Here is a 27,654-nt window from a genome sequence, read left to right as displayed (position 1 = left end):
TGCACCCATTGCCCCTAGTCCTGTCGCTGGACACCACTGCAAACAGACTGCTTCCATCCTCGTGACTTCCGCCCTTAAGATATTTGTAGGTGTTGATGAGATCCCCTCTCAGTCTTCTCTTCTTCAGGCTGAACAAGCCCAGCTCTCTCAGCCTTTCCTCGTAGGGAAGTGCCCAGCACCCCCCCGCAGCCCCCAGCGTCAGCGGTGTGCCGCAGCAGCGCCTGCCGCTGCCGATTCCTCGCCCTCCCTTTGCCGCTTTGCAACGCGGTGACTCCCTCCTCTTCCCTCAGGGAAAGCCTTGTGGATTCCCTTGGCACGCGCCGCCCTTGTTTCTCAAGAAAAACCCCTCAAAAAATGGATAGCCCGCCCTCAGTCTCCGCTCCCGAGTCTCATTAGACAGTGTGCTAAGCAGCGCTCAGTGGGGCCGAGGGCCGTGCGCCTCTGTCCTCCCCCGGCCGTTACTGTCATCGTCACCCTTGCCTTGGCCACCTTTGGGTGCAGCGTACTGGGGTGCAAGAGGTGCTGAAGGGGGGAGGGCTATCAAACGCCGCTTTTGTGCACGGAGGAGTTCTCGGGCCCTCCTGGAGTCATCGTGTTTTGCGGTTGGTAGCAATAACAGTATTCCAGACCAAGAGAAAAAGCCTGTTTAGGAGATCGTGTCAACATACAAACCAATGTTCCGTCAACTCCAGGAACTCCTCTGGCAGGACTCGAGAGGCTGATCTGTATTAAGACCTGGGCATGTCTAAGGAAGCTCGTCACCTTCTTGCCCCTTCGTGGTTCTGTAGTTCTCTTCTTGCCCTGCGTGGTAAGCCATTGGAAACGTTTAAGGGAAAATGTGCATTTTGGCGCAGAAATACAACCAGCTCGTCTGCGAAACCTGCCCGGTTTAGAAAGGCGCGAGGCTGTCGTAATGTCGGCGCCTGTCCGGGAGGGTGTCGGTGCCTGGCCCAGGGAGCTGGAGGTTCATCAGGTGGGTGATGAGCAGAGCGATGCCCGTGCTGTTTGGGAGCAAGTTCTCAGCTTCAGCAGGGGCGGGTGTCTTTCCCCACCCGACAGAGGGTGCGTTTGCAGCTGCTTGGCACAAAGTGCAGTGGGAAGCAGCGGTGCTGGCGCTGTGCTACGTTATGCAATCTGACGTGCTGCAAACAATCATGAAGTGTGCGTTCTCTGTTGTGGCTTTTGGGATTTTGGCACACAAAGTGTGTGTGTGTGGGGTGTGACATTTTTTCTTCGCTAGGACTAGGCTAGGAGTTCTGAATCCAAACAAGCTATAATCCATACAAGCTGTTTAAAATTAATCAAAGCTTAATTTTTCTTGCATTACAAAAGTTCCTGATGTGCTTTTTCCTCTCCGTTCTGTGATATCACTTTACCTAACCTTGAGGACTAAGAATTCTTGGGTTTCCTAACTCTTTCAACCTACTTGCAGGCAATGCTTCCTTTATGTGGGGGGGTTGATTTTGTTTTGGCCAGGAGAGCACCTTCGGAACTCTTTTTTTTTTTTTTGATGACAGAAGTGTTCAGGCAACTGTAACTTCATATTTCCTGCTAAATTTTTGTGTGTTTTTTGGATAACCTGGCTGGTGATGAAAAGGGCAGGGAAGTCAAAGAGTTAGCAAATATTTTTTTTGATGCGTCTGCATCTTAACACTCCATCCTTTAGAGCAAGGAATGTCAGCCCTGCGTGTAGGGCAGGCGTCTGGGGGGGGAAAGGGAAGCGCGATGCTGGTGGTCGCTGCCTTCCAGTCGTACGTCAGTGCCTGAAAGTGTGTTTGTGTATGCTGGTAGCTAGGGAGATGATGCATAAGAGTAGATTAGGTGTCAGTTAATCAGTCCAGCTCATTCCATTCACAGTGGGCTTTTTGGGTGACCTTACGTATTTTCACCTGAAATGGCTGCGTGGCTGCATCAATACCTGTCCCAGCACAGTGCCGAGGGGACGAGGGGGGTGCGCTCAGTTGGGCTGAATTAAGATCATTCTCCAGGGCTGAGTATACATACAGTAATCAATTTGGTGTGTGTGCGCTCTCTTTTATTTACTTAGGAGATGAATACCACTTCAGCTCAAAATGAGTGTTTAGATGATTTTATATACAATACCGGATGAATCTCTAAAATACAGATCAAACATGCAAAATTTGGATCTTGCACACCATGGGCCTCACAGTAAAAATGGAAGTGCTTCTAAAATGACGGGTTCTTCGGTTTTGGCTTTTTCAGAGCAAGGGAGTTGTATCTGGCTCTGCATGAGAGCAGAAATCTTAGCTGAGTGATTGAATTATCTATAAACACAGAAAATCAGACAATTTATTTCACTTTGGGTTTAGCAATCAGTCCGCCTGCTTCGGAAAGAAAAGCATTAGTAACAGTAACTAGAAATAAATCATGTCAGAACTGTTTTGAGTATGAACTATACCCAAATTCTTGAAAGAGGACTTATTGCTGATGCAAACTTTGTTGTAGTCCAAATCTGAGTAATAACAGAAAAATACTTTCCTGGGCTTTCTAAATTAAACTCTTAATTTCTAACGTAGTAGTAAGACAGTAGGCTTCTGGGGGGCACCTGAATGTTAGCAGATCCTCATCACCCAGGCCCCCCATACCTGTCAGTGTTTAAAAGGCATTTGGACGATGCTCTTAATAATTTACTTTAACATCTGGTCAGCCCTGAAGTGGTCAGGCAGTTGGACTAGACGATCGTTGTGGATCCCTTCCAACCGAAATATTCTATTCTATACTTCCCGAAGGCCTTAGAAAAATCAAGTTTCTAGTTTCTTTGCGTATTAATCAGACTCCCGAGATCCGTGTCAGTGCCCACTAACCATGCCCGACACACAGGTCGGTCTGGCTCTGCACCCATGGCATGGTTTTGCTCATCTGCGCAGTATCTGGACACCTCGAGGAGTGTGTTACCATCTTCTGTGTCCATTGCCCCATCTTCCTCCACGGGTTGTGCTCACGTCCTTTGGAAATAGCGTGGCTTAGTATTCCCTGCTGTGGTTAAACCCACTGCGACCAGGATTAGTCTCCTCAGCCCTGGCTGGGTGCCTGTGTGTTTTGAAAGATCCAGGAAAGGCTCTTCCTCTGGGATCTGGGATCAGCGCTGCCACTCGCTGCCCGCTCCGCCAGGCGTGACCGGTGGCTCCCACAGCCCCTGCTCCTTCAGCATGCCCAGAGCCCCGGGGCTGAGCCGGGCTCTGGCCGCTGGGCAGGCTGGGTCCAGACAGCCCGAGAGGGTGTCCTGTGCTCAGCCTCCCCTGACGTGGGACGGCTGCTCTAGGAGCAGCTCATGCTCGGTTGTTACTGGCATTTAGGATTGGCTTAATTATTGCATGTATCGAGGGAGCAGGCCTGCAGAGTGGCATTCTGTGGCTGCATGTGTGTTGTTCTCTTCTCCAGGTTACCTTGATTCTTTTTTTGTTTTTTAATTGTAGGAATGAATAATTGTTTGCAAACCTGTTTGCTGCTGTATCTGTATAATTTGCATCTTGATGTAATTGAAAGAATACATTAACAACCGTCTGACTTGCCGTGACACCCAGGATTTTAATAATTCATTGCTAGAACGATATCTTTATTGCTGAGCCCGAGTGGAAGATAAGGACAGCCTGTCAAATCCTTGCTCTCTCCCAGTAGATTCTGGTCTTACAGATCAAAAGTGTATTGGTAGTTCCGTGAGCAGGGGGGTGAATAAACCCAGGCCCTGGTCAGGTTGTCTTCTGGCTATCGGCCAGTCTTCCTTGCGTGCAGGGTTTGCGTGACAGCATCAGCACCCATCGAGGGACGCTTACTGGTACTCGCCAAGGATTAAATTTGTTCTGCAACCCCTTCTTCAGCAGAGGCACCAGTACCATTTCTTTTCTTCCCTAAGTCGTGGATTTTGGGCAGCTTCGTGTCTGTACAGGCTCGACCCTTGGTGTGTTGAAGTCGACCACAGGCCCAAAGCTATTGCAAGAGTAGATGGGTGCATGGGTGCCATGACTGCCCGAGCCTGGCTGTCAACGGAAATAGCTTTAACTGTGATCAATTACATTTTAATCTTTTTAACAGCTACATGGTAGTTTTGTTCTTAAAGGATAGTTTTGTCTCCTGTGTCAGCATAGCTGCAGCCTGCCTGCTGATCTTAAAAATAGCTATAATAAATATGTACCGTGTTACTTCTGTAATCATGAAAGAGAATCAGTGATACAGGACCTCATCAGAGGAACCCGTCAGAAGGTGAACAGCTCTTGCTGAAGATAGCTCATTCTAGCTCTGTGCTCGATGTCAGAACTGGGAATGGAGTGAGAAGTGTGATGCCTTGCTGACAGGCAGGCGCAGCGAGCTAGCAGGGGCAGACTCTTTGATTTAATAGGCAGTGTTCAGTCATATATGCACTTAAAAACAGTTTTCTGTCTGTGGTGAGGGTATCAGTTGTATTTCACAAGCTTGGTGGCGGTGCTGGGTCTGTTCCAACACACAACGGCTCGGGCTGTCATAGAATCATTTGGTTGGCAAAGCCCTTTAAGCTCCCCCAGCCCAACCGTTCCCCTACCCCTGCCATCCCACCCCCAAACCCTGGCCCTCAGCACCGCCTCTGCCCGGCTGTTAAATCCCCCCAGGGCTGGGGACTCGACCCCTTCCCTGGGCAGCCCCTCCCAGTGCCTGACAGCCCCAAGGGGAAGGAATTGTTCCTAATGTCCAACCTAAACCTCCCTGGCACAACTTGAGGCCGCTTCCCCTTGTTCTGTTCCCTTTGGAAGGGAGTCCCCTATGACAACGACCCGGCTTTTCTTCTTTACAGAAGACATTTTGATGCAGGACTTAGGTTGTCTTAACGTTGGGAATGTTTCTAAGCTGTGAGAACCATCCTCCTCATTAAGGTTTGGTTCCACCTGCAGGGCTTCATACGTATTATGCAAGGGAACCAGGGAAGTTGAGGTTGTCACAGGGTACACGTGCCTGCTGCGCTGGGCAGGAACTTGCTACCGTTTCCCCTCGTCTCCTAAATTTCTCTGTTCAGCTGGGTGGAGAGAGTCCTCCGTTGCATGAGGCCTGCCTGCCTGTTGGGCTGTTGTTCCAGTAGCCAATCTCCCTCTCGCACTCCCTGATAGTCCCCAACCTGCTCGCCTCCTCCCAGAGCTCCGTCACCAAGCAGAGGGGTTCCTCCACCCGGGCACACCTCCCACAGGAGAACAAAGCCCCTCAGCTCGGGCTTTGGGGATTTGTCTCCATTCTGGACTTGTGCCAGAAAGGCGTAAAAAAGATAATTTGGTTTCACTGCATGGAGTGACGTCTGTCTCTCCTCACTGGTGTGGTCAGAATCAGGTTTCCATCGTGGACCTGATAGTTTGTGGTTTTTTTTAGTCATGGTTTGACTCATGTCACAAAATGGAGATAGTCTGTGCCCAAAGAGGTAGTTCTCAGAACTGGACATGGTTTTGCTTTTCTTATAACATCTTATGCACCAAGTCCAAGGCAAAAGTAAAATCCTGCTTTAAAGTTAAAGCCTTGGGAATAGCATCAACATCCAGTATGGGCATTAAAAACAGATTGAACAACTCTTGCCCATTGAAACAACTCCTGCATTTGTTTTCTGTAAGCAAAACCAACTGGCCCTAAGCACGCCTTCTGTAAGCTTCCCAGCCTCATGTTTCTCTCCCCTCCAGCTTGTTTGGTAGCTGCGTGTTGTTCCTTTGAATGAGCCTGCCCGGACCAGGCAGCTGCTCTGAGAAGCTGGGCAGGCTGAGGAAACGGGGATTGCTGCCGCAGAAAGCAGCGCACCAGCAAGCATTTTGTAAGAAGTTATTTTCATGTCTCTGGAAAATTTTTCTTTTTGTGCTAGGCAAGTATTCTAGGTAAAGCCATGCTTTAAAGGAAAAATGCTCCGATCAGATACGATCTTGCTTTCAAGACGCCTTTTCAACAAAACATTATTCGGTTCAAACAGAGCAATAGAACCGTCTGGACTTCTATTGTGAGTGACCGCTAGAACAAGCTAGAACCTCCTCTTCTGGTGAAGGAGGAATTGCATGCTTAAATAAAATATGGTTTAAAACTTTCAGGTTGCATAAAGTGTACTTTTTTTAAAAATTATTTTATTCCAGGAGCTAGAATAACTTTTCTCTCTGTTCTCTAGGGATTTAAGTCATAATCATTTATTGTCATCCAACTGGAGCATTGATTTGTCTGTTCATACACTACAAGAAGTGTAAGTTGTTTTTTATGAGGATAAACTCTAAAGATTTTGTACCCAATTCTAATGAGTGTATTTCATTGCATGTCTAGATCTCTGGTCTGACTTGTAGAAGTATTCAGTGCCATTTAATTAAAAAGGACGCTCTGTGTTGGCATTTTATGTATAAAACTGATGCTTTTGTGAGCAGAAAATGTTTTCATAAAAGGTTAGAAGACCAATATTTCTAGAAAGAAATGAGGCATTTCTTTTGACTACAGCTGATTCGAAGTTAGAGAAGTAATAGTATCCATGCGAATGGTAAAAACTAGTGTGCTTCACTATTAAATTGTTGAAATTATCAGTATTTAAGCTTTTAGGGAACTTTTTTTGTCAACTACTAAGTATTACTAACATAACAAAACTGTTAAATGTGTTCTGTGATATGAGGTATTTCTGCTGCATACAGAAGGGATTTTCTTCTCTTCAGAGTGCCAGTAAATTTTTTTTTTTTTTTTTTTTTAAGGAAAATGAATTACAATGAGCTAAGTGAAATTCCGTATTTTGGAGAAACAACTTCTAATATAACTCTTCTCTCATTGTAAGTAATAGCTCGTCTGCCTTTTTCTTGTCTAACAAAGGGGAGAATTATATTAGAGTTCTGCTATCAAGTTGTAGGAAAACATAGCTGCTTTTGTCTTGAAATATTACTCATCTAAAGTGCTTTAGGGAATATGTAAGCACGCTCTAAAGAAATACAAATCAGACAATCAAGTCACCCTAAATTACCAATAAAATGCAGTCAGCCAAGGCAGGCAGCTTTGACGGGGAGGGATTTGGTCTAGGAACGACCGTTCCCACAGGGAACAGCCCAACTACAGGCCCCAGAATTTGAATCTATTCACATGTCAAGGCAGCAAATAGCTCTTGGATTTTCAGGATTGCTTTAGGAATTAACGCTCTGAAGTGGGTGCTATGTGTCCCATTTAAGAGGCTCGCTAATAACGTTGATACACAGAACCCTATAGCTGGGTCAGCTGTGCAACTTGAAGGGTGGTGTGTTTTGATAATCCTGTTTGTTGCCGGTGTTTTTCAGGGTACACAATACCATTCCAGAAATAAATGCTGAGCAACTCCAAGTTTACCTTTCATTGGAAAATTTAGATCTTAGTTCTAATCTTATCTCAGAAATTAAAGCTTCTTCTTTTCCACGGATGCAACTGAAGTACCTGTAAGTACGAGTGATCTGTTATGCCCAGGATTCCTGGCTCTACAACAGCAATGTTGAAGACCTCATATACTCTTAAGTTACTGTCTCAAAGTAGGCAGCCTTGCATGGCTTTAAGCTGGGAACAGTGCTCAACATAGCTATAAATGCGCTTGAAATAAAATACTTTTCATACCAATCATTATTGCATTTTCTTAAGTAGTATGGAAACCAGCAACTGCTGTTGTTGGAGTTGTCAAAGTGCAGGTACTTCAGCCAGCAGCAGGGACATGGAATGATTTCTGCCTGTTTTGAGTAAACCACTGTTGACATTGTCTTGACCATGTCTAACTGAAGCATGGGCGTGCAGTAAAAATCAGCTCCTGGCACTGATTCCATTGGGAAAAAATTATTTCATTTGGTATAGCAGAATTCAGATTTCTGATGTGACTTCACAAAGAACTTGAGTTCTAACAAACAATGATCGCCCCGAAGCGCTTGTGCAGTTGTGTTCATAAAATTCTCTGTGTTCTGAAAGGCTTATTTTCCTTTTCCTTTCCTAGGAATCTGAGTAACAACAGAATAACTACTCTAGAAGCAGGCTGTCTTGATAACTTATCTAGCTCACTAATGGTGGTAAAGCTGAACAGGAATAGGATTAGTGTGATTCCACCAAAGATCTTCAAATTACCTCATGTGCAGTTTCTGTAAGTAGCGGTCTTGAAAGCTCAAAACCAGCATTTCAGCTGTGGTGTTTATCTCCGCATGTGGTCTTGACTTTCACAAAGTGGTGCTTATCAAAAGATGTCTTAATATTTCAATGTTATCTTTCTGTAAGGGAACTGAAAAGGAACCGGATTAAAATAGTGGAAAGTCTTACATTCCAAGGACTGGAATCCTTAAAATCCTTGAAAATGCAGCGCAATGGGATTAGCAGACTAATGGATGGAGCATTCTTTGGCCTGGGTAATATAGAAGAACTGTGAGTATGCAGAGTCATGGAACTTCTTTTAGGGACTCTAGCTGTGGGGGGTTGTGTCCAGTATGGCTTCCCTTACATCAAGGCTGTGCTGAGATACAGATGAGCATCACAAGAAATGAGGTCACAGATCTGTATTTTCCCATTATTTTGATATCATGTCTGGTTACTTCAGAGGTGGAAAGATACCGGCTCTCTCCCCAACTTCTTCCCACTTGCTGATCAAGAATGCTTTCACTCCGTAGGCTGCTTTTTGCTGGTTTTTGTTTGCAGTCCCCATAACATGGGATGATTCTTTGTCGTGTTTGACAGAGTTAAACATGCAGTGTTAGCAAAAGATTTTTAGAAGAAATAACCTTTGAGAACAGAGATTACAGTTTTGCTTCTGCCACTGAATCACTGCAGCTGTTGTTGAGTGATTCAGTTCCTCATACACTTTTGTTTGCTCTTTGGGCTTTAGTGAAATGAATATAATTGTGCATTTCAAGTTGCCTAAGGCTTAATGTTAGTAAATCATTCTGAGATCCACAAGGTGAAATTTTGTAAATATATGTTTCATTGATTATCTATTTGGCAAATGTTTTTCCTTCTAATTCCTTAGAGAACTGGAACATAATAACTTAACAGAAGTAAACAAAGGCTGGCTGTATGGTCTGCGGACATTGCAACAACTCTATGTTAGCCAGAACGCCATTAACAGGATCAGTCCAGATGCATGGGAGTTCTGCCAAAGACTTTCTGAGCTGTAAGTCCTGGGCTGCTTTTCATTGGCGATTTTGTGCTGTTGCAATAACAGATTGGATCGCACGTATGTAGCAAGAATGAGTTACCCAAGGAAGTACTTAGTTTCTGGGTTAGGCCTATGGTAAGGCTGTGTATTTCACTTATTTTTATAAGTGTTCTGTTAGAGAAATTAATCAAAACTCAATAGTTAATCAAGTTCAATAGTATCTTCATAATTAATCCCCCACTGCTTGCCTTTAAAGTGTGTGTTCAATGTTTCTAGAGACTTGTCGTACAACCAGCTAACTCGCCTCAAGGAGTCTGCCTTTGTGGGACTTGGTTTATTGGAGAAACTAAACCTGGGTGACAATCGCATTAGTCACATCGCTGATGGTGTGTTTAGAGGTCTGACAAATCTTCAAACCTTGTAAGTACAGAAAACTTCTAGTTAAAATCTCAGTTTAATGCAGGGAAGCTCTTGGAAGCAAAGGCAATGAATATTGCACTGTGCAAGCCTGAAGTGTTTTGGCATCGTTGGGTGCTGTCCTGCCTGGGGGTGTGGTGGGGCTGATAATCTTTTGGTCTGCCGAGATAACAGGTTTCTGGCCCAGCTAAAACAAACCTAGCAGTTAGTTTTAGTGGTGATAAGAAACAGTGGCTTGGTGACCTGAGCGCCCTGGTTGCATGTCATACCAGTGTCACGGTTTAACCCCGGCCGGCACCTAAGCACCTTTGGAGAAGGTGTGGATAGTCAGCTTGCATAAATGCCATTTGCAGAGCAGGTGGTCAGCCTGGACTTCCCTTTATTCCAGGTGGTTTTGTTAAGGTTGGAACCCCAGAAACCAGGCCATGAGTCCTTTTGGCTGCAGAAGGTACGGTTTAGCCCACCCTGCGTGCGTGCTGAAGTCACAGGCGTAGCACAGAGGAGAGGCGTAGGATTGCTTCTTGCTGTCAGAGGCACAGCTCTGCTCTTGCCAGGACCTTTCATAGCAGCTGCAGCTGTTTGATATTTCTGACAAGAAAAGACTCAATCCTGGCTCTTAATAAAAAAAAAAAGTGTCCCAAGTAGATCTGAACAGTTGTAATCATCCTAAACAATGGTAGTTGAGAAAGGAGTGAAAGTTTATAACCCCTCTGTCAGTTCATTAAATAAATGCTTAAATAAGCAAACTCACAAGAGAGATTTATGTAAGCAGTCATATTCTGTTAACCTTAATGCAACCTTTTAATGAAATAATTAAAACTAATTTCTTGGATTTAGAGTAGCATGAAAAAGAACAAGAGCAGATTAATTAGTCGGTTTTCCTGGGCTCCTCAGGGGCGTCAGCGGCTGAGCGGCTGGCCATTTGCTCCGGGTTGGAATGTGCAGGATGGAGGGCAGTGGTGATTAACAAGGCTCCAAGCATTCGTGCCCAGCCAAGCATGAGGAGCCAACTCCTCAGCTCACACAATGAGGGGCTTTTCTTTTGGGTTGCTCACTCATTTTGCTAAGTGGTCTGAGTAGTGGAGTGTAAAAATACTTCAAACATCAGGAGATGCCGTGTTGCTGTTGGATTAGTTCCATTGTTGCTTGTATACTGGTTGTTTCAGTGCTAAGGCTGACGTAAGTATTTCTATGTACATTCAGCTTCTGCTGCTATTCTGCAGTGTAGCTTTAATTAATGAGAATAAACTGTAAAAACTGGATATTAACTACAAGGTAATAAGAGCAAGGTAGGATTAATGGTGTATCTAAGAATAGTAATGAAGTTTTACATCTTACTGTGTTATTTACTCCATAATACTGTGAGTAGCTTGGCATTGATACCCCTCCAGCATTCACAATCTGAAATTCTGAAGCAGATCTGGAGATAATTAAGCTTCAAATCACAAGAATTAGCAACTTGGAAATATATTTGGTGTATTACTGATCTAGCCATTCTCATTAGATCACATCCATGTCCAGTACCTTAGCTTGAATAATTTTCAAAGAGGAAAATACTAATGTGGGCAAGTATCAAGGCTGTATTTAAGTCCTTGTGATGCATGCGTCATGGAATACCCTTCTTTTTGTCCCACACTTTAAAGTGTATATATATTAATCATGGAAATGAATGCTGCATGGTGTTAAGGGCAAGACCTCCATATTTCAAAGGAAGAAAAATAAGAAGATAATGTGTGACTGCTGACAGTGTCCTGGAGGTTGATCCCGCTCTCTTCCAGATGGTATTCTACACAGTTTACAGTCTCACCCAAGGGAAAGTAGAGAATTCATTTTTCCACCGTTAGCACAAGGAAAGAAGTGTTTATGTATACATAATGTGTATGATGTATACAATTGCCTGTATACGTAGTTTCCTTTCTGTGTCAGTTGACTTGTTTGGAAGCTCCATCAAGCTGATGCATACAGTATCTGGTAAAATCCACTACAGGCTATTTTTCATTTGTGTATCTTCCTTTGAACACACCCCTGTGTGCAGGGGCTTCTGTACGCAGCGGTACCAAACCAGACAAAAACTGTGGCTTTCATGGAAACTCTTGGCTCGGTCCATGCCATTCAGGCTTAAAAAGGCAGCTGAATTTATTTCACCTTCTCTCTAAAAAGCATTTGATTCTCTCTGAACCATATTGCTGTATTGCTTTTGCTGTTTAGACTGCTCTTCTATGTGAGGGGCCAAAGTGCTGTGCAGAGGTCAAACAGAAATCCCATTAGCTGGTAACAAGATCTGTGAGCAGAATATCAACTTCATTCTGTAAATCTACTACTTTGTGCCTGGCAGCCTTATGCTATAACCTGTGTGTAATCTCTCAGTATGCAAATGCTGTTATAAGCCTGTTACTCGGGAAGATTAGTGCTGCTGGTGTATTGGTTAATTCACTTACATGAACCAGCTTGCTTCAGGAGCCTCTCCCAGCTTCTGGTAAATTGTCCATCACATGACAAACGCTAGTCAGACCGGGTCTTCCCTTAAACACCACCATAAGAAGTTGCACTGCAGAATTTGTTTGTGGTTCTGTCTTCAGCACTGATCTTGAAAAATTTTATTTTCTCTTGCATCCCTGAAATGGGATATTCATCTTCTGACAAGCTTAGTTTTATAAAAGATTTGAGACCTTCCAGGTGACGCTGTGCCAGACCACCATAGTAGGCCCGTACAACAGTAAGTTCTCTTCCCTCACTTGCCACTAGCAGTGGTCATGATGATGTTCCAAGGCCTCTTTATGAGAAGTCTCTTCTCCTGCAGGGACTTGCGGAACAATGAGATCTCCTGGGCCATAGAAGATGCAAATGAAGCGTTTGTGGGACTCAGCAGGCTGGATAAACTGTACGTATTACAAAGCATCGACGTGACTACTTCCCAGGCACACAGAGTAGAGGGAGAGTGCAAAATATTAAGTAATTGTAAATCAATGGCAGGAGGCAGAAAGCCTTTTTAGTTGGCAGCTATACTCAGTGTTTCCACTTTTGTGCTATGACCTCTTGATCCAGGCTCGGGTTCCATGGTCAGGAGCACGGGATCTGTGCAGCACTGGATCACCGTGTAGCACCGGTTTGAAGAAATGAAGCACGAGTGTTTGCATTTATTATTGAATTGGCACTTCCTGTGCTTCCTTAGTTTGGGTAAAAGTGCTAATTAAAAGAAAAAATATATTTTTGAGCAAATATGAAACACTGTTGAATGAATAACTTTTCAGTACTTAGACTATGCGTTTTTCATCCAGTGCCATGTGCTTTGTAGGAAGCTCTATCCTGTGGAGCTACAGACATTGCTTATAACAAATAGCTTGGTGTGAGGGTGCAGCCGCAGGAACTAATGGGATTGTGGCAGATTGGTTTTAGGAAGTTGTTGCTCCACTCACAAGTTCTACTTAGGACTGTTTCATTCTGCTGACTTAAATTATCTTCTGACACAGCTCTAACCCAAATCTGCTAAGTTAAGAATGGAAAAGAAACCTTTTTATAGGGAAAATTAGTTGAGCTTTTAAGGTCAAAAAATAGTATTTGATCTTTTAGCTCAGCCAGAATTAGAAAAAACTTAGTTAAACTTAATAGGGGACTTCTTTTGGGTCTTATTTGTGAACTTATATTGACATTCACACTGGTTTCTGGGTTTGGGGGCCTTTGTCTTTCAGAATCTTGCAAGGAAACCAGATTAAGACAATTACCAAAAAAGCATTCTCTGGTCTTGAAGGACTTGAACATCTGTAAGTACTGTGTACATTTTCTGATTATTTGTCAGCTTCAGTCTTGTATTCTCTGCCAAATTTTCAATAATGTAACTGAAGCTTGCATATGAAATCCTATTATTATTCTCTGTGCTTAACTTGCAGAGATTTAAGCAACAATGCAGTAATGTCCATCCAGGAAAATGCATTTGCCCAGGCTCAACTGAAGGAGCTGTAAGTTCATCACCATTATTTCCTACCACGTAAAGAAACTTCAGCCAGTCTTACAGTCTGAGGGATGACTGAACTGTGTCTGCTTTCATCATGAAATATTTAAAGCAATGCTTATAAATTATTATTTGATTAAAATCTGCACCTCCATTTCCTTACTCACAATTAGTAGCAAATAATTTTTTCTTGCAGTGTTGAACCATTAAGTTTTTCATATCTTATGGTTTTGCAGCAAACTCAGCACACGCTAGCATGTAGACAGTGAACAAAAGAAATTATTCATCGGGAATCTTTCAGGGGGTTAGCAAAGGCTACATTTTGTCTTCCCATTTTTTGGGGCTAGGGAAAGGCTTTAAAATTCACAGCTGGACAAGAATTTTTACTTGCTCAGCAGATGCTTAAGCTGCTAGAGCCTCTTGTGATCTTCAGACATTTAAAGTGTTCTAATGTGAAGTGACCTTCACACCCAAGACTAATCCTACTGTAATGCAGTCACCTCTATGAGATAGTCTCCGAATATTGGGTAATCTGTTTTAAAACTGTTACTCGATTAGTGAATCTCGGCCAGATGGACTGGTAGTCCGCAAGGTCTGCAGTATGGGGAGACGCGTTTTAGGTGTTAAAGGTAAGACTTTCATTGCCTTTTCTGATCTATCTTAAAAGTGAGGAATCCTGGCTTGTTGGTGTGCCTCTCCTCTCCCTGCTGGATTCATCCAGTGGAAGATCACTTGTTAAAATGCTGGACTTTCTCCAGTCAGTCGTACTCGTCCATAGCACTTACGACACTTTGAAAGCAGGCGGTGGGGAAGAAGTGACCCATCATTGTTTGCTGTTCACAGTTGTTCTGTGGAGCAGAGAAAACAATCTGCAGTAGATACCTGTATGAAACAAATCACTTTCAGTCTTAAATATTTATTAGCTGGCATGGAAATGGGTATTGAGGCTTACGCTCATTTCATAAAGGCAAATGTGTTCAGTTTGAGAGAGAGAGCTGCTCTGCAGTGTTATGTTCCTTTTGATTGCTCTAAAGAGGGGTGGGATGATTGTAGACAGGCTTAATGTTTTTTTGGTTTTTTTTTTTAGAAGTTCAAAATCCAAGGTTATTTTCTGCAGAATTAAAAAGAAATGGAAGTTTTTAGTGCTAACATAGAGGGAAGGGTTTTCTGGATTGTTTATGGCGTATATAGCTAACATTTTATAATAAATACCTATAGGCATAAATGAATACTGTAAATCTTGAAATTTCTGAATGTATATGCTTTACTTTGTTTTCCTGCATGAAATTTTATGTAGGGTTGTGAAATACTGAACTTCAGTCACACTTTTATTTTGCCTTGTTTCTGCAGAATTTTGAACACCAGCAGCTTGCTTTGTGACTGCCAGCTGAAATGGCTGCCGCAGTGGCTCGCTGACAGACAGCTACAGCAGGCTGTAAACGTGAGCTGTGCTCATCCCGAATGGTTAGCAGGGCAAAGCCTTCTCAGCGTGGACCCTGAGGACTTTGTCTGTGGTTTGTATTTTCAATGACTTTTGCGTTACCATGTGTTTCTATGAAATGTGTGCAGGTACCTTTCTGAAATCTGGCTGTAGCGTTGTTGGAGGGTACTTGGTCTTGGCACAGGTGGGCCTGTGCATCACTGGGTCTGCTTTGGAGTTTGGGATTTAATTCTGTTTCTCTTCACTCTGTTTTGCTGTGTTTGAGCACTGAAGCTAACCCGAGGGAGTAATTCTGTGAGACTGCATTGTTTTTCATTGAGGTTACTGTTAAAAGCTGATTATGCTTCCATTTTCCCAGCTTACCAATGCGTGTAGTTTTGGAAGGGCTGTTTGACGCTTCCTTATTGGCTCTTGTCCATACCAGCAAGGCTGGAGTAGTTAATACTCTGGCACATTTTCTGATGCTCCGTATCTGTACCATTTGTGTCCGTTCTAATATCACCATTGTGGTGCCTGGCACTGGATGCTGAGTGTGCCTACAAGAATGTCTTTGCCGAAATAATAGGTGTTGAAATAACTCTCATCGAGTGGGATGAGATAAGAGTGAACTGCCGGCTTGCTATGCTTTGTATTTGTAGAACTTAAAGACTCTTCAGGATGCTTAAACTATCTGAAAATAAGTCTCAGTCCTTCATAAAATATCCTGGCTCTTCAGCCGAGTGCGGCTTTTGTGTGTGATCTAAATATAGTAAGTTCCAGACAGTTGTACAAAATGCAGGGCGCTGCTCAAGACCGCGCTTCTGTGCTGATTGTTCTCAGTGTTTATTCTGTATGCCTACCTTGTGGTTCTAATCCTCTTTCACAGCTTGATTTCCAGCTGAAAACAGCTGAATATGTGCACATCAAGTAGGACATCTGTTCCCAAAGCTTGCTTTCTGCTCACAGCCTTTTGAGTGAGTTTTCTTGCAGTATTAATTGCAAGTTGAAGAGGAGAGTAACTAATACTGGTACTTTTCTTTTCAGATAATTTCCCTAAGCCGCAGATAAGAGTGCATCCTGAGACCACAATTGCTCTGCGAGGCATGAATGTGACTCTGACTTGCACTGCTGTGAGCAGCAGTGATTCACCCATGTCCACTGCCTGGCGTAAAGACAGTGAAGTATTGTATGATGCAGAGGTTGAGAATTTTGCCAGGTATCAGCAGCAAAGTGGTGAGGTGGTCGAGTATACCACTGTCCTGCACCTTTTCAATGTGAATTTCACTGATGAAGGAAAGTATCAGTGCATTGTCACCAACCACTTTGGCTCCAATTATTCCAACAAAGCCAAGCTTACTGTCAATGGTAAGCCATCATGGTAACAAAGGAGAAACACTTTTAACCTAAAGCTTTATTTAAATAGCTGTAAGTCTGTTTTTCATTAGAGCTGGCCCAAAATAGTCTTGCAGAACTGTCTCACTGGTATTTAGAAGTATGAAACATGTTTTTATAAAGCAGTTAAGAAGGTGGTGGGGGGGGTGTTGTGGGTCAAAAGCCTTCTGTTCGCTTTTCAAAAGTGGCAGGTATCTTCCATGCCTTCATTATAACACAATTAGTTGTTCATTTAGTTAAATGGAGGTAGAAGTCTCTTAAACTAAAAGCTCCCTCTGCTGTCTCTTCAGAACTAAGCACCTTTCCCATTTGTTTGTAAACCTAGGGAAGAGTCAACTAAAAATAGCTTGTGGGACTGGAAACAAACTGAAAAATCAATTAAGTCCTTTTTTTTTTTAGACATAAGGATTCTATTTATTTTGGCATGAGGGAAAGGAGGTAAGAAGACAACGTTTGTGTCAGTAGACCAGTGATCCTGATTGTATCTGAGAGCAAAGGTGCCTGAGTTGCTTTGGCTTGTCCAGAACAGCTAAAGCAGGCTTGGGCTGACGAGATGGAAGTTCACCTTCCCTATTACCAGGGAAGAAAAATTCTGACAAAGGGCTTATGAAGGTGGCTAAACCTTTTTCCTGTGTTTTCCCCATGAGAAGTGTTCTTCAGATCATCTTAAACGAACACTCCAGATACTGTATTTAAATTTGGAGGATAGGCCCTTAGAATGACCACTGAAAATCTGTGCAGAAGGGCAAAAGAATCTGCCCCTCTCTCTTAGGGAAAACTACAGGTGTGTTTCAGATTTGTTTGTTTTTGGATATTCTCTGCACTGTGGAGCTTTTGCTCCTTTTCCCCTGGTACTCAAAACACTGGAACTATGTCTCTTGACCCAGAGCTACCTTCTTTCCTGAAAACCCCCATGGATCTTACTATCCGCACTGGGGCAATGGCCCGGCTGGAGTGTGCTGCAGAGGGCCACCCCACTCCACAGATCTCCTGGCAGAAGGATGGTGGCACAGACTTCCCTGCTGCAAGAGAGAGGAGGATGCACGTCATGCCTGAGGATGATGTGTTCTTTATTGCAAATGTGAAAATAGAAGACATGGGAGTCTATAGCTGTATGGCACAAAATGTTGCAGGTGGTTTGTCAGCAAACGCCACGCTGACTGTGTTTGGTAAGTGCTGTGCTAATCTGTGCTTGCATATGGATCACTTCACTTCTGCAGCAGTAGTGTAGCTTACCTGTAAGCAGCAAGCTTAAGTCCTAAAGAGTGAAGTTAAAATACGAAGAGCATAGTTTTCCTCTTCCTCTGGCTGTAGATGGAATTCTGCAATAAGGAATAAGTGAAAGCTTTTTTTTTTCCCCCATGGTTCCCCCCCTCTTCTCCCCAACTTTAAATTTAAGGATGCTGCCTCTGGAAGAGCATCTCTAACTGCTTTGCATGGTTTTGGTGTATTTGAATGCAGCACTTGACGTGATTTTTGAACAGCGAAGCTTTAGAAGCTAAGCTACAGTGCTGCCCAGTGAAGTTACTATGATCTTTGCAGGAGAGAACTGAGGGGCCTATCTCAATCCAGATTTAGGTAACGTGAACTATGCTGAGTAGTAATGGAAGGACAGTTCCTTCTAGAGTGCGGTATTTTTTGAAGACACTGACTTTTAACATTATGGTCATATGCAAATTTAGAATTGGAATACATAAACCAGACTCTGGCTAGCATAATTTTGGGGATGTTTGCTGTACCTGCAGTTGCTGCAGTGATCCATAGAAGGGCTGAACTCGCAGGGTTTCCTGAATCCTGCGTTTTATTGCTTAAGTTTAGGTTCAGGTTGTAAGATCAGACTTCTAAATATCATGGAGTACATACTTGTGTTGCCCATGACGTTATCTTACAATTTATTTTTTTTTTCCTTCTCTGTCACAGAAACTCCTTCCTTCGTTAGGCCCCTGGAAGACAGAACAGTAACCCGAGGTGAAACTGCTGTCTTGCAGTGCATAGCTGGTGGCAGTCCTGCCCCTCGCCTCAACTGGACTAAAGACGATGGCCCTTTGACGGTCACAGAACGGCATTTTTTTGCTGCGGCAAATCAACTCCTTATCATTGTGGATGCTGGTCTAGAGGATGCTGGGAAGTACACGTGCATTATGTCCAACACGCTGGGCACTGAGCGTGGCCACATTTACCTAAATGTCCTGGCTTCCCCAAATTGTGAGTCTTCCCAGAGCGGCATTGTCCATGAGGAGGATGGCTGGACAACAGTAGGCATCGTGATTATTGTCGTGGTGTGCTGTGTTGTGGGAACGTCCCTGGTATGGGTTATTGTGATCTACCACATGAGACGGAAGAGTGAAGATTACAGCATCACTAACACAGGTGAAGTGCAAAAGCAAGTCTTCAGCCCTGTTTTTAATCCAAAACACTTGTTAAGAGTGATGAAATTTCTGGGTTTGTTACAGATGATAAGGTTGAAGAAGTGACGATTTCCTTCTAAAATCTCTTTAGGGATCTGTTCAAATTCCTTTGTTTCAGAGGGCTTTTTAAAAATATCAAAGTGTGTTAATTTTATTCCTTATACACTAGATTTGTTTGCCATTGAGGGAAAACAGTAAAGTTTGGAAATAAATATTTGCATAAACTTACAAATGTTTTCAGGACCCAGACGAATGTGTGTAAATTTCTGTTCTGGCCCTGTTAGTTTTGAACTTTGTGGGTTTTTAATCACTGAGGTAGGAAAAAGAATGGCATTTCTGTTAATGTGGGTAATAGTGTTGGTACTACCTTGAAATCTTCACGCTTAGCTGTTAATGTTGTCAATGTTAATTCTGCCTTGCAGAGGAGATGAACCTACCTGCGGACATTCCCAGCTATCTGTCCTCCCAAGGAACTCTGTCAGAGCCGCAGGAAGGCTACAGTAACTCGGAGGCAGGGGGCCCTCCTGCCGCTCTTTTTATAGCTGGCAGCACAATGCAGGGTAGCACAGCATATTAACGTCAAAGGGCACTTTTCCTAGAGAAGAGTTCAGGTTGATCTGGAAATTTCCACTGATCATTCTGAGTTTGAGGCATCTCCTGTTTTTCTTCTCGTGTTTGTTTATGTTCTGCTATCAAGGCTTCTGCATTCTGTGCACATCGTTTAATCTTCGGTCCGGCAACGTCTGGGCTCACATCTGCTACGAGCGCCTTTGCATGTAGATGTCATGACTGCCATCCTCCAGGTGCCAGAGTAGTACAGTTTCCTCCAGAGGCTCTTTGCCTTGGGGTTTGTGATCTGTTCAGCAAGGCAAAGATGCCGTTAGAGAATTCCTAGGTTAAATGTCAAGGTAGATTTTTATGCTGTTTCTTTCCTTTGGCATCTCAAGAGTCCAGGCGTGGAAATAGGTGGAATTAAAGTTTGCTTGGAAGGTGACTTGCTGTACCTTTTGTCCTTGGTATAAAATTATTGCCCCTGCCAGACATGTCATCTGCTTGCCACAATCATAACTAAAGGGTCTACACTATTTCTCTACCTTGTTTGGATGCTTTTCAGGATATTTGCATCATTGAGTGTATAGAAATGCTATTTTTACCATCCAAATGCTGAGGAGGCATCCAATCCTTATATAGGCTGGCTTTCAAAAGTGGTCCTTCAGTGTAAGTTTTTTCACGTCTGTCCCACGATCCATTCCCTCTAGTCTGTAGTCCTACTACACTAGAGTCTGTATCAGGAAGGAGTTGAGAAGCAGCCCATCTCAGTGACCACTTTATCATCTGGTCTGAGGTGTGTGGGCATGCAGGGTGCAAGTCTGGTACAAGAGCATAAGCCAATGTGGGTGGGTTATCCTGGTTTGATTCCAGGGCTGTTTCAGCCTCGTGCCCAAGCTGATTGGACCTGCACGGAACCCTTCTGCCCTTGAAACAGGAGAGCAAACATGAGAGCGCTCTCGGTCATGTCTGTGGTTTTCCCCTGGTCAGCCTCAGAAGGGTAGCGCTATTGAGAATTTGGATGGTGGTGAGCCTAGAGCATTTCTCACGTGTCTTCTTCAGTAAACAGTCAAACTGAGTGCTCTGTTGCTGTTAGCTGTGCAGAGGTCCTTCAAACTCTGTTGCTGTAATACGTGATCGTGCTAAGACATGAAAGAGTCTATGGAAATCAAGCATCCTTATCCTCTTTGAGATTATTTTGGTTTTCCATCGTGTTTGTCAGGTGGCGCAGCGCCATTGGTGATCTGCTCGGACTGTTACGACAATGCAAACATCTACTCCAGGGCACGAGAGTACTGTCCCTATGCCTACATCACCGAAGAGGACCCACTGGATCAAACTCTGCCTAATCTCATGGTGCAGATGCCTAAGGAAACATATACAGCACGCACTCAGCATGAAGCCAGTACTCTTGATAATCTCTTGGCAGACAGAGACATGTCTGTCTTCCTTACCAATCATGACAAAATAAGTGAAAAGAAAATCTCCTCCCAGCAGCTTAACGGTGAGTGTCCCCTTTTCTCTCTTGTTGCTTTGTATTCACGTTATGTGATCCCTTGCAAGGACATCTATTAGTCAAGAGTTAAAGCTTCACATAGGAAATTCAAATAGCCCTTCTGTTTGAGCTGGCCTGAGCTTGAAAGAACTCCAAAAGATTTCCCGCCCCCCCCAAACTGCTTGTTTTTATGTTGACTTTCTTCCAGGTAGCCTTTTTAAAGATTCACACTGAAACAGCCCGTATCATTTCTGGTTACCGTAACAGATTGCTGAAACGGGAGAGCATCCAGTCAAATATGCTCTCAAAAAACAGCGCAAGATTCAAAGACTGTTATTGCTGAACGGCACAATGCAAATCTGTCTAAAATTTGAGTGTGTTATCATGAGCTCACTCCTGTTATCTTCTGATTTTCTTCCTCAGAACCCTTTCAGATTCCTTTATGGGGAACAAGCAAAGACCTAGCGCGCTCTCACTCACACTTTCTGCATCAGCAATCAGCCCGTGAGACCCCACGACCTCTTCGAAGCGAGGGCATTATTGACAGTGACCAGGAACAAGCTGCTTCACCCAGACCTTGCCACAGGTTACGTGAACATAACTTTGATTTTAATAGGACACGGAACATTCATGACTACAGTGAAACCACGTAAGACACTAAAATGAAGTCTTGAAAGCAAATCCTTATCAACTGACTTTTTGTATTTACTACCTCAGGACTAACCCCAAGGCCAAAGATGCTTGTGTACGTGTGTCTGCAATTACAGGCTGACTAAACAGAGTCAGACTCCCTAGGAGGAGGTGGCACATGCCCGTTTTCCTTGGATTTCTGTGTATTGGAAAATGGGAACGTGCAACAGAACACATGGGTGATTAGTGACATCCACAAGAAAAGCATTGAGACATGGATTTGCTGATGTTGGAAGCAGCCTTTGTGTTGGTGCATGCTTTGAAAATCTCTCAAGAATGCGTAGCTATTGCACACTGCATTGTCTGCTTGAAAACAAATGTTCAGGGCCTCCTCATGGAATTCCCCAGTAATTGTAAGCATAAAACTCTTGGCCAGCTTTTTGTTCCTTAGACTGTTGGCAGGCGTCTGTTACCAGTCTAACTTTGGGGCTTGTTTTCTCCTATGAATAATGGACTCTAGTTGTAAATAAATTTGCATTTATAAATATTTTGTATACACTAAGCATATAAATGTGTTGGCTGTAATGTAAATATATTTTTTATTATGCCAAAGTATGTATCATACTGTTAGTCTTGACAGCTGCGTATCAAGCCATATGGTTTTTTGGTTTTGGTTTTTTTTTTTGATGAGACCGAAAGCTTGTTTCTGCGGGGTTGGAGCCATCTTCATTTTGGAAAGAAAGGAATTTACTATAGGTATGTGGTGAAACTGTGATATGATGAATTCCATTGCTACATACAGCTCTGTATGCATTAGGCCTGGCTGACCTGACTGCAAGCTGATCCATTGCATGACATGAGCAGAATTCCAAGTTTGGCCCATTTAAGTGTTGACAGAGTCCTTAAATCTCTCTCTTGTCCAGGAGAGCACAAAGCACCACAGAGCCTGCGTTAACGAGCAGTGTTAACCTGTATGCCAGGCTGCAGTATCAACTTCCCAGAAGTTCTTGTAAACAGCAAACAAAAGGAACAGTACACAAAACACTTCCTTCTGGTCATCTGGTAAAATAGCTGTAAGGTGGGAGTTTGAGGTGGTTTGTTTCAGGAGTTTATCTAAGCTTTTACCGTTGAAAAAAGCCTTTGTATTGCTTATGTTGCAGAGAGGTCTCCATGTATTTTTCCTAGCTGACAGTTAAGTGAACTTTTTTGAAAAGAACGTTGTGATGAAAAGCATCGGATAAATTGGGAGATCATTTGATAAACACTCAGTGAATATGCTGCAGATTTTGCTTCCTCTGCTCAGCCAAGAGGCGTATGTAGTTTAAAACACTTGTGTCCTTTTCTGTTGCAAGGTATCAGGCAAACTTTTTGCTCTGTTGAACTCTCTCATAGCTCCCTAGACCTCTGCGTGGCCAAAACGTTTAAGTATTTGACAGGTGAGAAATGAAACAATAGGCAAGGAACCGCTCAATATTGAAAATCCAGTACTGGCTGAGACAGAGGAAACACAAACTTCATTAGTTACAGTGGCATGTGCCCGACAAAATTAGGACGAAGAATGTGATAGAGACTTTTAGAAAAGCTCTTTTGTCTGGCAGAATGCACCTGTGGGTTGCTGGGGTTAAAGGCTCATCAGTGATGGGTTTTCAGCAAGAATGTCACGCTCGGCGGTAGAGCGCTTCAACATTATGCTGTATCCTCAGGCCTGAAGAGCAGGGGCCTTTCTTCCCAGCCATTGTCGCGTTTTCTCAAGTCATAGGATATGTACTAAAATGAAAACAGCTGTGTGGTGTATTTCTATAAAGACAGAAAAACCTTTCTGGACCAGCCTGAGCGCGGTGCATAAGACGTTCCTAGACAGAAGGGTGCGTGACTGAAGTATCAGATGCAGTCCTGCAGAATCGCAGCTGAAACGTTTGAGACTGTGGATCATTTGAGCAAATGAGTGAGGAAACGCTGGGAATAGCGATTAATCCCCCACCGCTCTTTGGGTATGAATAATAGTCAGATCTATGCAAATGAGCAGATATTATCAAGGGCTCTTACCATGCTCTCAAAACAGCTGTGGTTGCTTTGATAGCCAGCAGCTTTAGTAGGAAGAGGATCCAGTTGTCCTTGACCTTTGGATAAAGAAGAGAGAAACACAGGTGTGTTAAACTTTTTTTGGCTCTGACATCTGAAATGTTTTAATAACGTACATGCTAAAAGAAGAATCTTAAGTTCATTCCTTTCTGGTTTTATTTCCTCCAGGCTTTCCCTTTCCAGACAGCATTTAAGACACGGTGCTTATTTTCAATCCAAAGTTATCTCTGTTGCAGGAACCCAGTACTGTCAGTTTAAATCCAGATGAGAAAGGTCAGGTCATGAAACTGCAGTAGCACAAAGTCTCTTCCTTTTGGGCTGCTTGCTGCTTTCTCCAGATATTCCCACAGGCTGCTGTGGCGGAGTGCTGCTTGGCATGTGCAGAGCCATGATTTCCCACTGGCAGGAAAACAGCCCCCCTGCTGCTGCTCTGTCTCCCATCACCATTTGGCAAATGCTCGTTACTTTTTCTTTCATCCCTCTCCTTTGTGAGGTTAAGCTACTACAGCTCTGTCGTAGTACGGCTGTTGATGGCCAGACCTTCGGTGTATTTTTAGGTAGGTAAGATGTGCTTGGCCAAGACCAGGGCTTTAAAATTAATGCTGTCTGCCCCAGAACAAATTGAAATGCTGGCTCTTGAAGCCATTTAGGAGCTAAAGCTGTGCTGATTTCTGTGTGGTACTGGCCTGTAAAAGCTGCGATCATGAGTGAGGGCATTTGCGTCCTTCCATGAGCGATGGTGTCTCTGTAAAGCCCGTAAGCTGGTTGTAAATAGCCGAATCTTGTACGTAGGTGAACACTTTGCTGTGCTTAGAATTGGGGAAAAGCTTCCTAGGCAGACTTGCAGAAGAAATCGGGCGTCTCTCCTTGCCCCTTTCCTCCAGGAGGTGCAGGTAGGACGGGGCGGCCGTTCTGTTTTCAGCGAACGCCAACAGTTCCCTCAGTCGATGCCAAAGTACTAACGGCACAGGGACTGGGGGTTCACAACAGCGTCAGCAGAACTGCTCTTGGTCCCTGTTGCCGTTTCCTAGTGTCTATTTATATTTTTTTCACATAAGAATGTATATTTTGTATAGCATGTGTAATATATGTTTGTCTATTGTAATATACCTTCATTCAATAAAATGCTGTATACCGTGAGCATCCAGTGTAACTTGGTTAGTTTGCAGATCAACTAATGCATTTGCTTCTATGGTATTTAATTTTCGTAGGGAAAATATACAATAACCTTTGTTGTCCGGAGGTGCTCCTGGGCAGCTGGCTCCAGAGGTCCTTTCCAGCCTCGCCCGTGCTCTGATTCTGTGATTCTTATTTCAGTTTTCCGGTAGGAAACACCCCGTACCCTTTTCTGAAAAGGTGTGGGTAATTCTCCTGCGGTGCTGTTGGCTCTGGGCCAGGAGACTCGCAGGTCGCTGCTCCCGCCGCTGTCCGTCTGCTCTTCGGATCCTTTGAAGCACCAAAGAGATTTTTCTCTCTGGGAACGGACTGTCAGCATAACTGAGCGGGTGAGAGCGTGCCCCCGTCCCTGCTGCAGGAGGGGAGAGGCGTGTGCCTCCCACCCTGCCAGCTACCCTCCCTCCTAAAGCCAGCCTAAGTGTTTTTTATTCCTTTGAGTAACTTGCTCTGTTTCTGTCGCTGTATTCTTGTGCTGGTTCGTGTTCTGATAATGAACCACCTTTGCCCTCCTGTGCTCCCTTCCTATGCTTCACTGTTTTACTCGTTCACAGCTCTCAGCACCGCGTGGCTTTTCCCAAGTTAACCTGAGCTCCTCAGCCGCCTCGTCCTCTCCTCTCACTGGCAAGTGGAGTTTGCACCCCAGGAAAGCGTGGTTCCTGAGAGCGTGAGACACGCAGCCTGACACACGAGAGTCGCCCGGCTTGGCGCGCCGCTGGAGGAACGCGGCGCGAGGGCCGTGCCCAGCCTCTCCTTGGGTCCCTGCCCGGTTTTCTGTGGCCGCACGCGATGCGTTTGGCAGCGCTGCCCGATTCCTCGTGACCTCGCAGGGGAGCGTGTCGCGTCCGCAGGACCTGCGCTGAAACATCCACGAAACAAAGCCAGGCCGTAAGCAAATGTCATTTCTTCTGTTGTCTCCCTTCGTAGCAAGAGGTGAAGGGCTGCCCTTTCTCTGCAGGTAAGCTCTTGACTTCTGTGTCTGCCAGCTCAGGTGCCTGATACCCAGGGATTCCCCCGGGGTCCATACCTGCCTCAGGCTGGGCAGGGGACAGCAGCGCTCCCTGCCCCCTCCAGCCGGCTCGGGAGGCTCCCCTTGTGTTTGTAAACTGTGTTGGGGTTTCCTAAGGGATGGGAGCTGAAGCATTCCCCGCATCCCAGCTTTTTGCACACTTTCATGTATTTTCAAGCCACTGCAGTTGCAGGGGGGTGGCCTCAGTGGTAGGAGCCTGCCCCACAAGCCTTGATGTATGCAGGAGCAGGAGTGTTGTGAAACCCCACCCCATCCTGTGATCGTTTCAACAAGATGCTCAGGAAAAACCAGCTGTTGCCTTCCCTGGTAAGCTCAGCTCTGCCTGCTTCATTCTGTACATCTCAGCCCTGGCACAGTGTCAGAGAACCAACAGCTATTGAAGATAAGATCATGAATAGTTAATGTTCTCAGTTACCCAAGCATATTTAAAAATTAACACTGAAGCCTGGTGCTGATGAGATTAAAAAACTGGGTCATCAAAGAGAGGAAAAAACCAGAAAACAATTGCATCTACCCCTGGGCTTTGCTAATGACTTGAGTTTTTGTGGAAGATCCCATCCCCTCCTTGCTTTAATCCTTCAGCGGTTTAAAATACTGGATACTCCATTAAACCACCTTCCCTCCCACCTGCCAGATTCTCCTCTCCTCCCCTCCCGTGGGAGTTTGTGGCCCCTTCAGATGTGTTTCCAGGCTGGTGAGTGATGGCGCTGGTCAGTGCCCTGAGCACCGGCCCCACGCGCATCCCCGCACGCAGCGCTGGACCCGGGGCGCTGCGGAGCATCGGGGCTGATGGGCACGTCGGCGTGACGGCTTCGGTGACCCAGCGTGGCTGTGCCATGCCGTAGCGTGGGCAGAAGGGGTGCCTGTCCTGGGGAGCGGCAGCAGCCCCCTGGGCCCTTCCAGCCTCCCCTCCTTGTGCGGTGATGGCTTCGCCTCTTGCCAAATGCAGCCCAGACCTTCAGGGTGCGTGCCTAACAAGGGAATCGGCAAATAACTGAGATGGAAAGAGCAGACCATCCTTTGGTCCGTGTGAGCCCTGGCCCCAGCGGGGCTTTGGCAGGGCGGGCTCCAGTGCCGAGGCAGCCGCAGCTCTTGCCTGCGCCGGGAGCCCTCCCCAGGCTCTGGGCTGCTGTTCCCCACATGTAGGAAGCTGGAAGAGACACAGGATCCTTTTTCAGAATGATACTGGGCATTTGTAGGTAGATGAGTATAGAGAGCAAATAAACTCTAAATTGTAATTTTTATGGCTTTTGCCCTGAAGTAGCTGGGAACAGCAGCAGCGAGGAGCTGGGTTACTTCACCCTGGAAAGCAGGCAGCCAGACGCCGGCAGCGTGGGAGCGCCAGGTCCCGGCAGCACGGACCAGGCAGGGGCGTCTGCCAGGGCGGGCAGCACCGAGCGTGCCCACGCGCCGTGACTGCTCGGCTGTGGAGCCATCATCAGGTGAGCAAAGGTGGTGCTTGGCCTCCGTTGTGCATCGGCATGAGTGTTGGAGATGAGGTTTCCAACACGTTTTAGGAGGGTGGGCAAGCTCGTACCCTCCAGCTTATGGATGCAGGGGGAGGAGGGGAGCAGCCCCAGGGGACCCAGGCTGGGCAGGGCAGAGCCAGGACCGGTGGGCATCAGCCCTGGGCTCCCACCACTCGCCAGGGCTGCCACCCCATTTCCCTTCCTGGGTCTCACCCGGCTCTTTCTGGGTCTGCTCACTCACTGTGCTGATCCGGTTGGGATGGGAAAGCGGATGAACGGCAGCGCGGCGGCGAAGGGGGCAGCCTGGGAGCCTGTCCTTTCTCCCTGCGCCTGGGAGGCCGGCCCGCACTGGGGTTCCTATTTGCGGAGAAATGGAGCGCTATTAAGGCGACTGTTTATCTCGTTTTCTCCCAATGAGATGCTATCGATTTGCTCTGTAGAGGGACGCACGCTGATTAAACCGTGAGCATTTATTGACAAACCCTGATGGCTGCGGCTGCGTGCCGGGGGAGCCGCTGCTGCCGCAGGGGCACACCTGCTCTGCTTCCACCTTCTGCCGGGAAACGG

General features: G+C 45.2%; 1 protein-coding gene across 1 annotated transcript; it reads left to right on the top strand.

Annotated features, from left to right (window-relative positions):
* The first annotated feature begins 6,121 nt into the window (after positions 1–6,121).
* LRIG2 (leucine rich repeats and immunoglobulin like domains 2) lies at positions 6,122–24,555 on the top strand. The gene is made up of 17 exons (XM_035894855.1): positions 6,122–6,193; positions 6,684–6,758; positions 7,254–7,388; positions 7,928–8,071; positions 8,203–8,346; positions 8,945–9,088; positions 9,350–9,493; positions 12,291–12,371; positions 13,180–13,251; positions 13,378–13,446; positions 14,790–14,953; positions 15,904–16,224; positions 17,139–17,420; positions 18,172–18,621; positions 19,082–19,219; positions 20,431–20,712; positions 21,127–24,555. Exons 2-17 carry the CDS (start codon positions 6,688–6,690, stop codon positions 21,354–21,356), a joined length of 2,871 nt encoding a protein of 956 aa, XP_035750748.1. The 5' UTR covers positions 6,122–6,193; positions 6,684–6,687; the 3' UTR covers positions 21,357–24,555.
* Positions 24,556–27,654: the final 3,099 nt, after the last annotated feature.

This window comes from Egretta garzetta, unplaced genomic scaffold (genome assembly GCF_000687185.1).
Source record: "Egretta garzetta isolate BGI_Z169 unplaced genomic scaffold, ASM68718v1 scaffold245, whole genome shotgun sequence".
NCBI lineage: Eukaryota > Metazoa > Chordata > Aves > Pelecaniformes > Ardeidae > Egretta > Egretta garzetta.
This window is presented reverse-complemented; position numbering and strand designations above follow the sequence as displayed.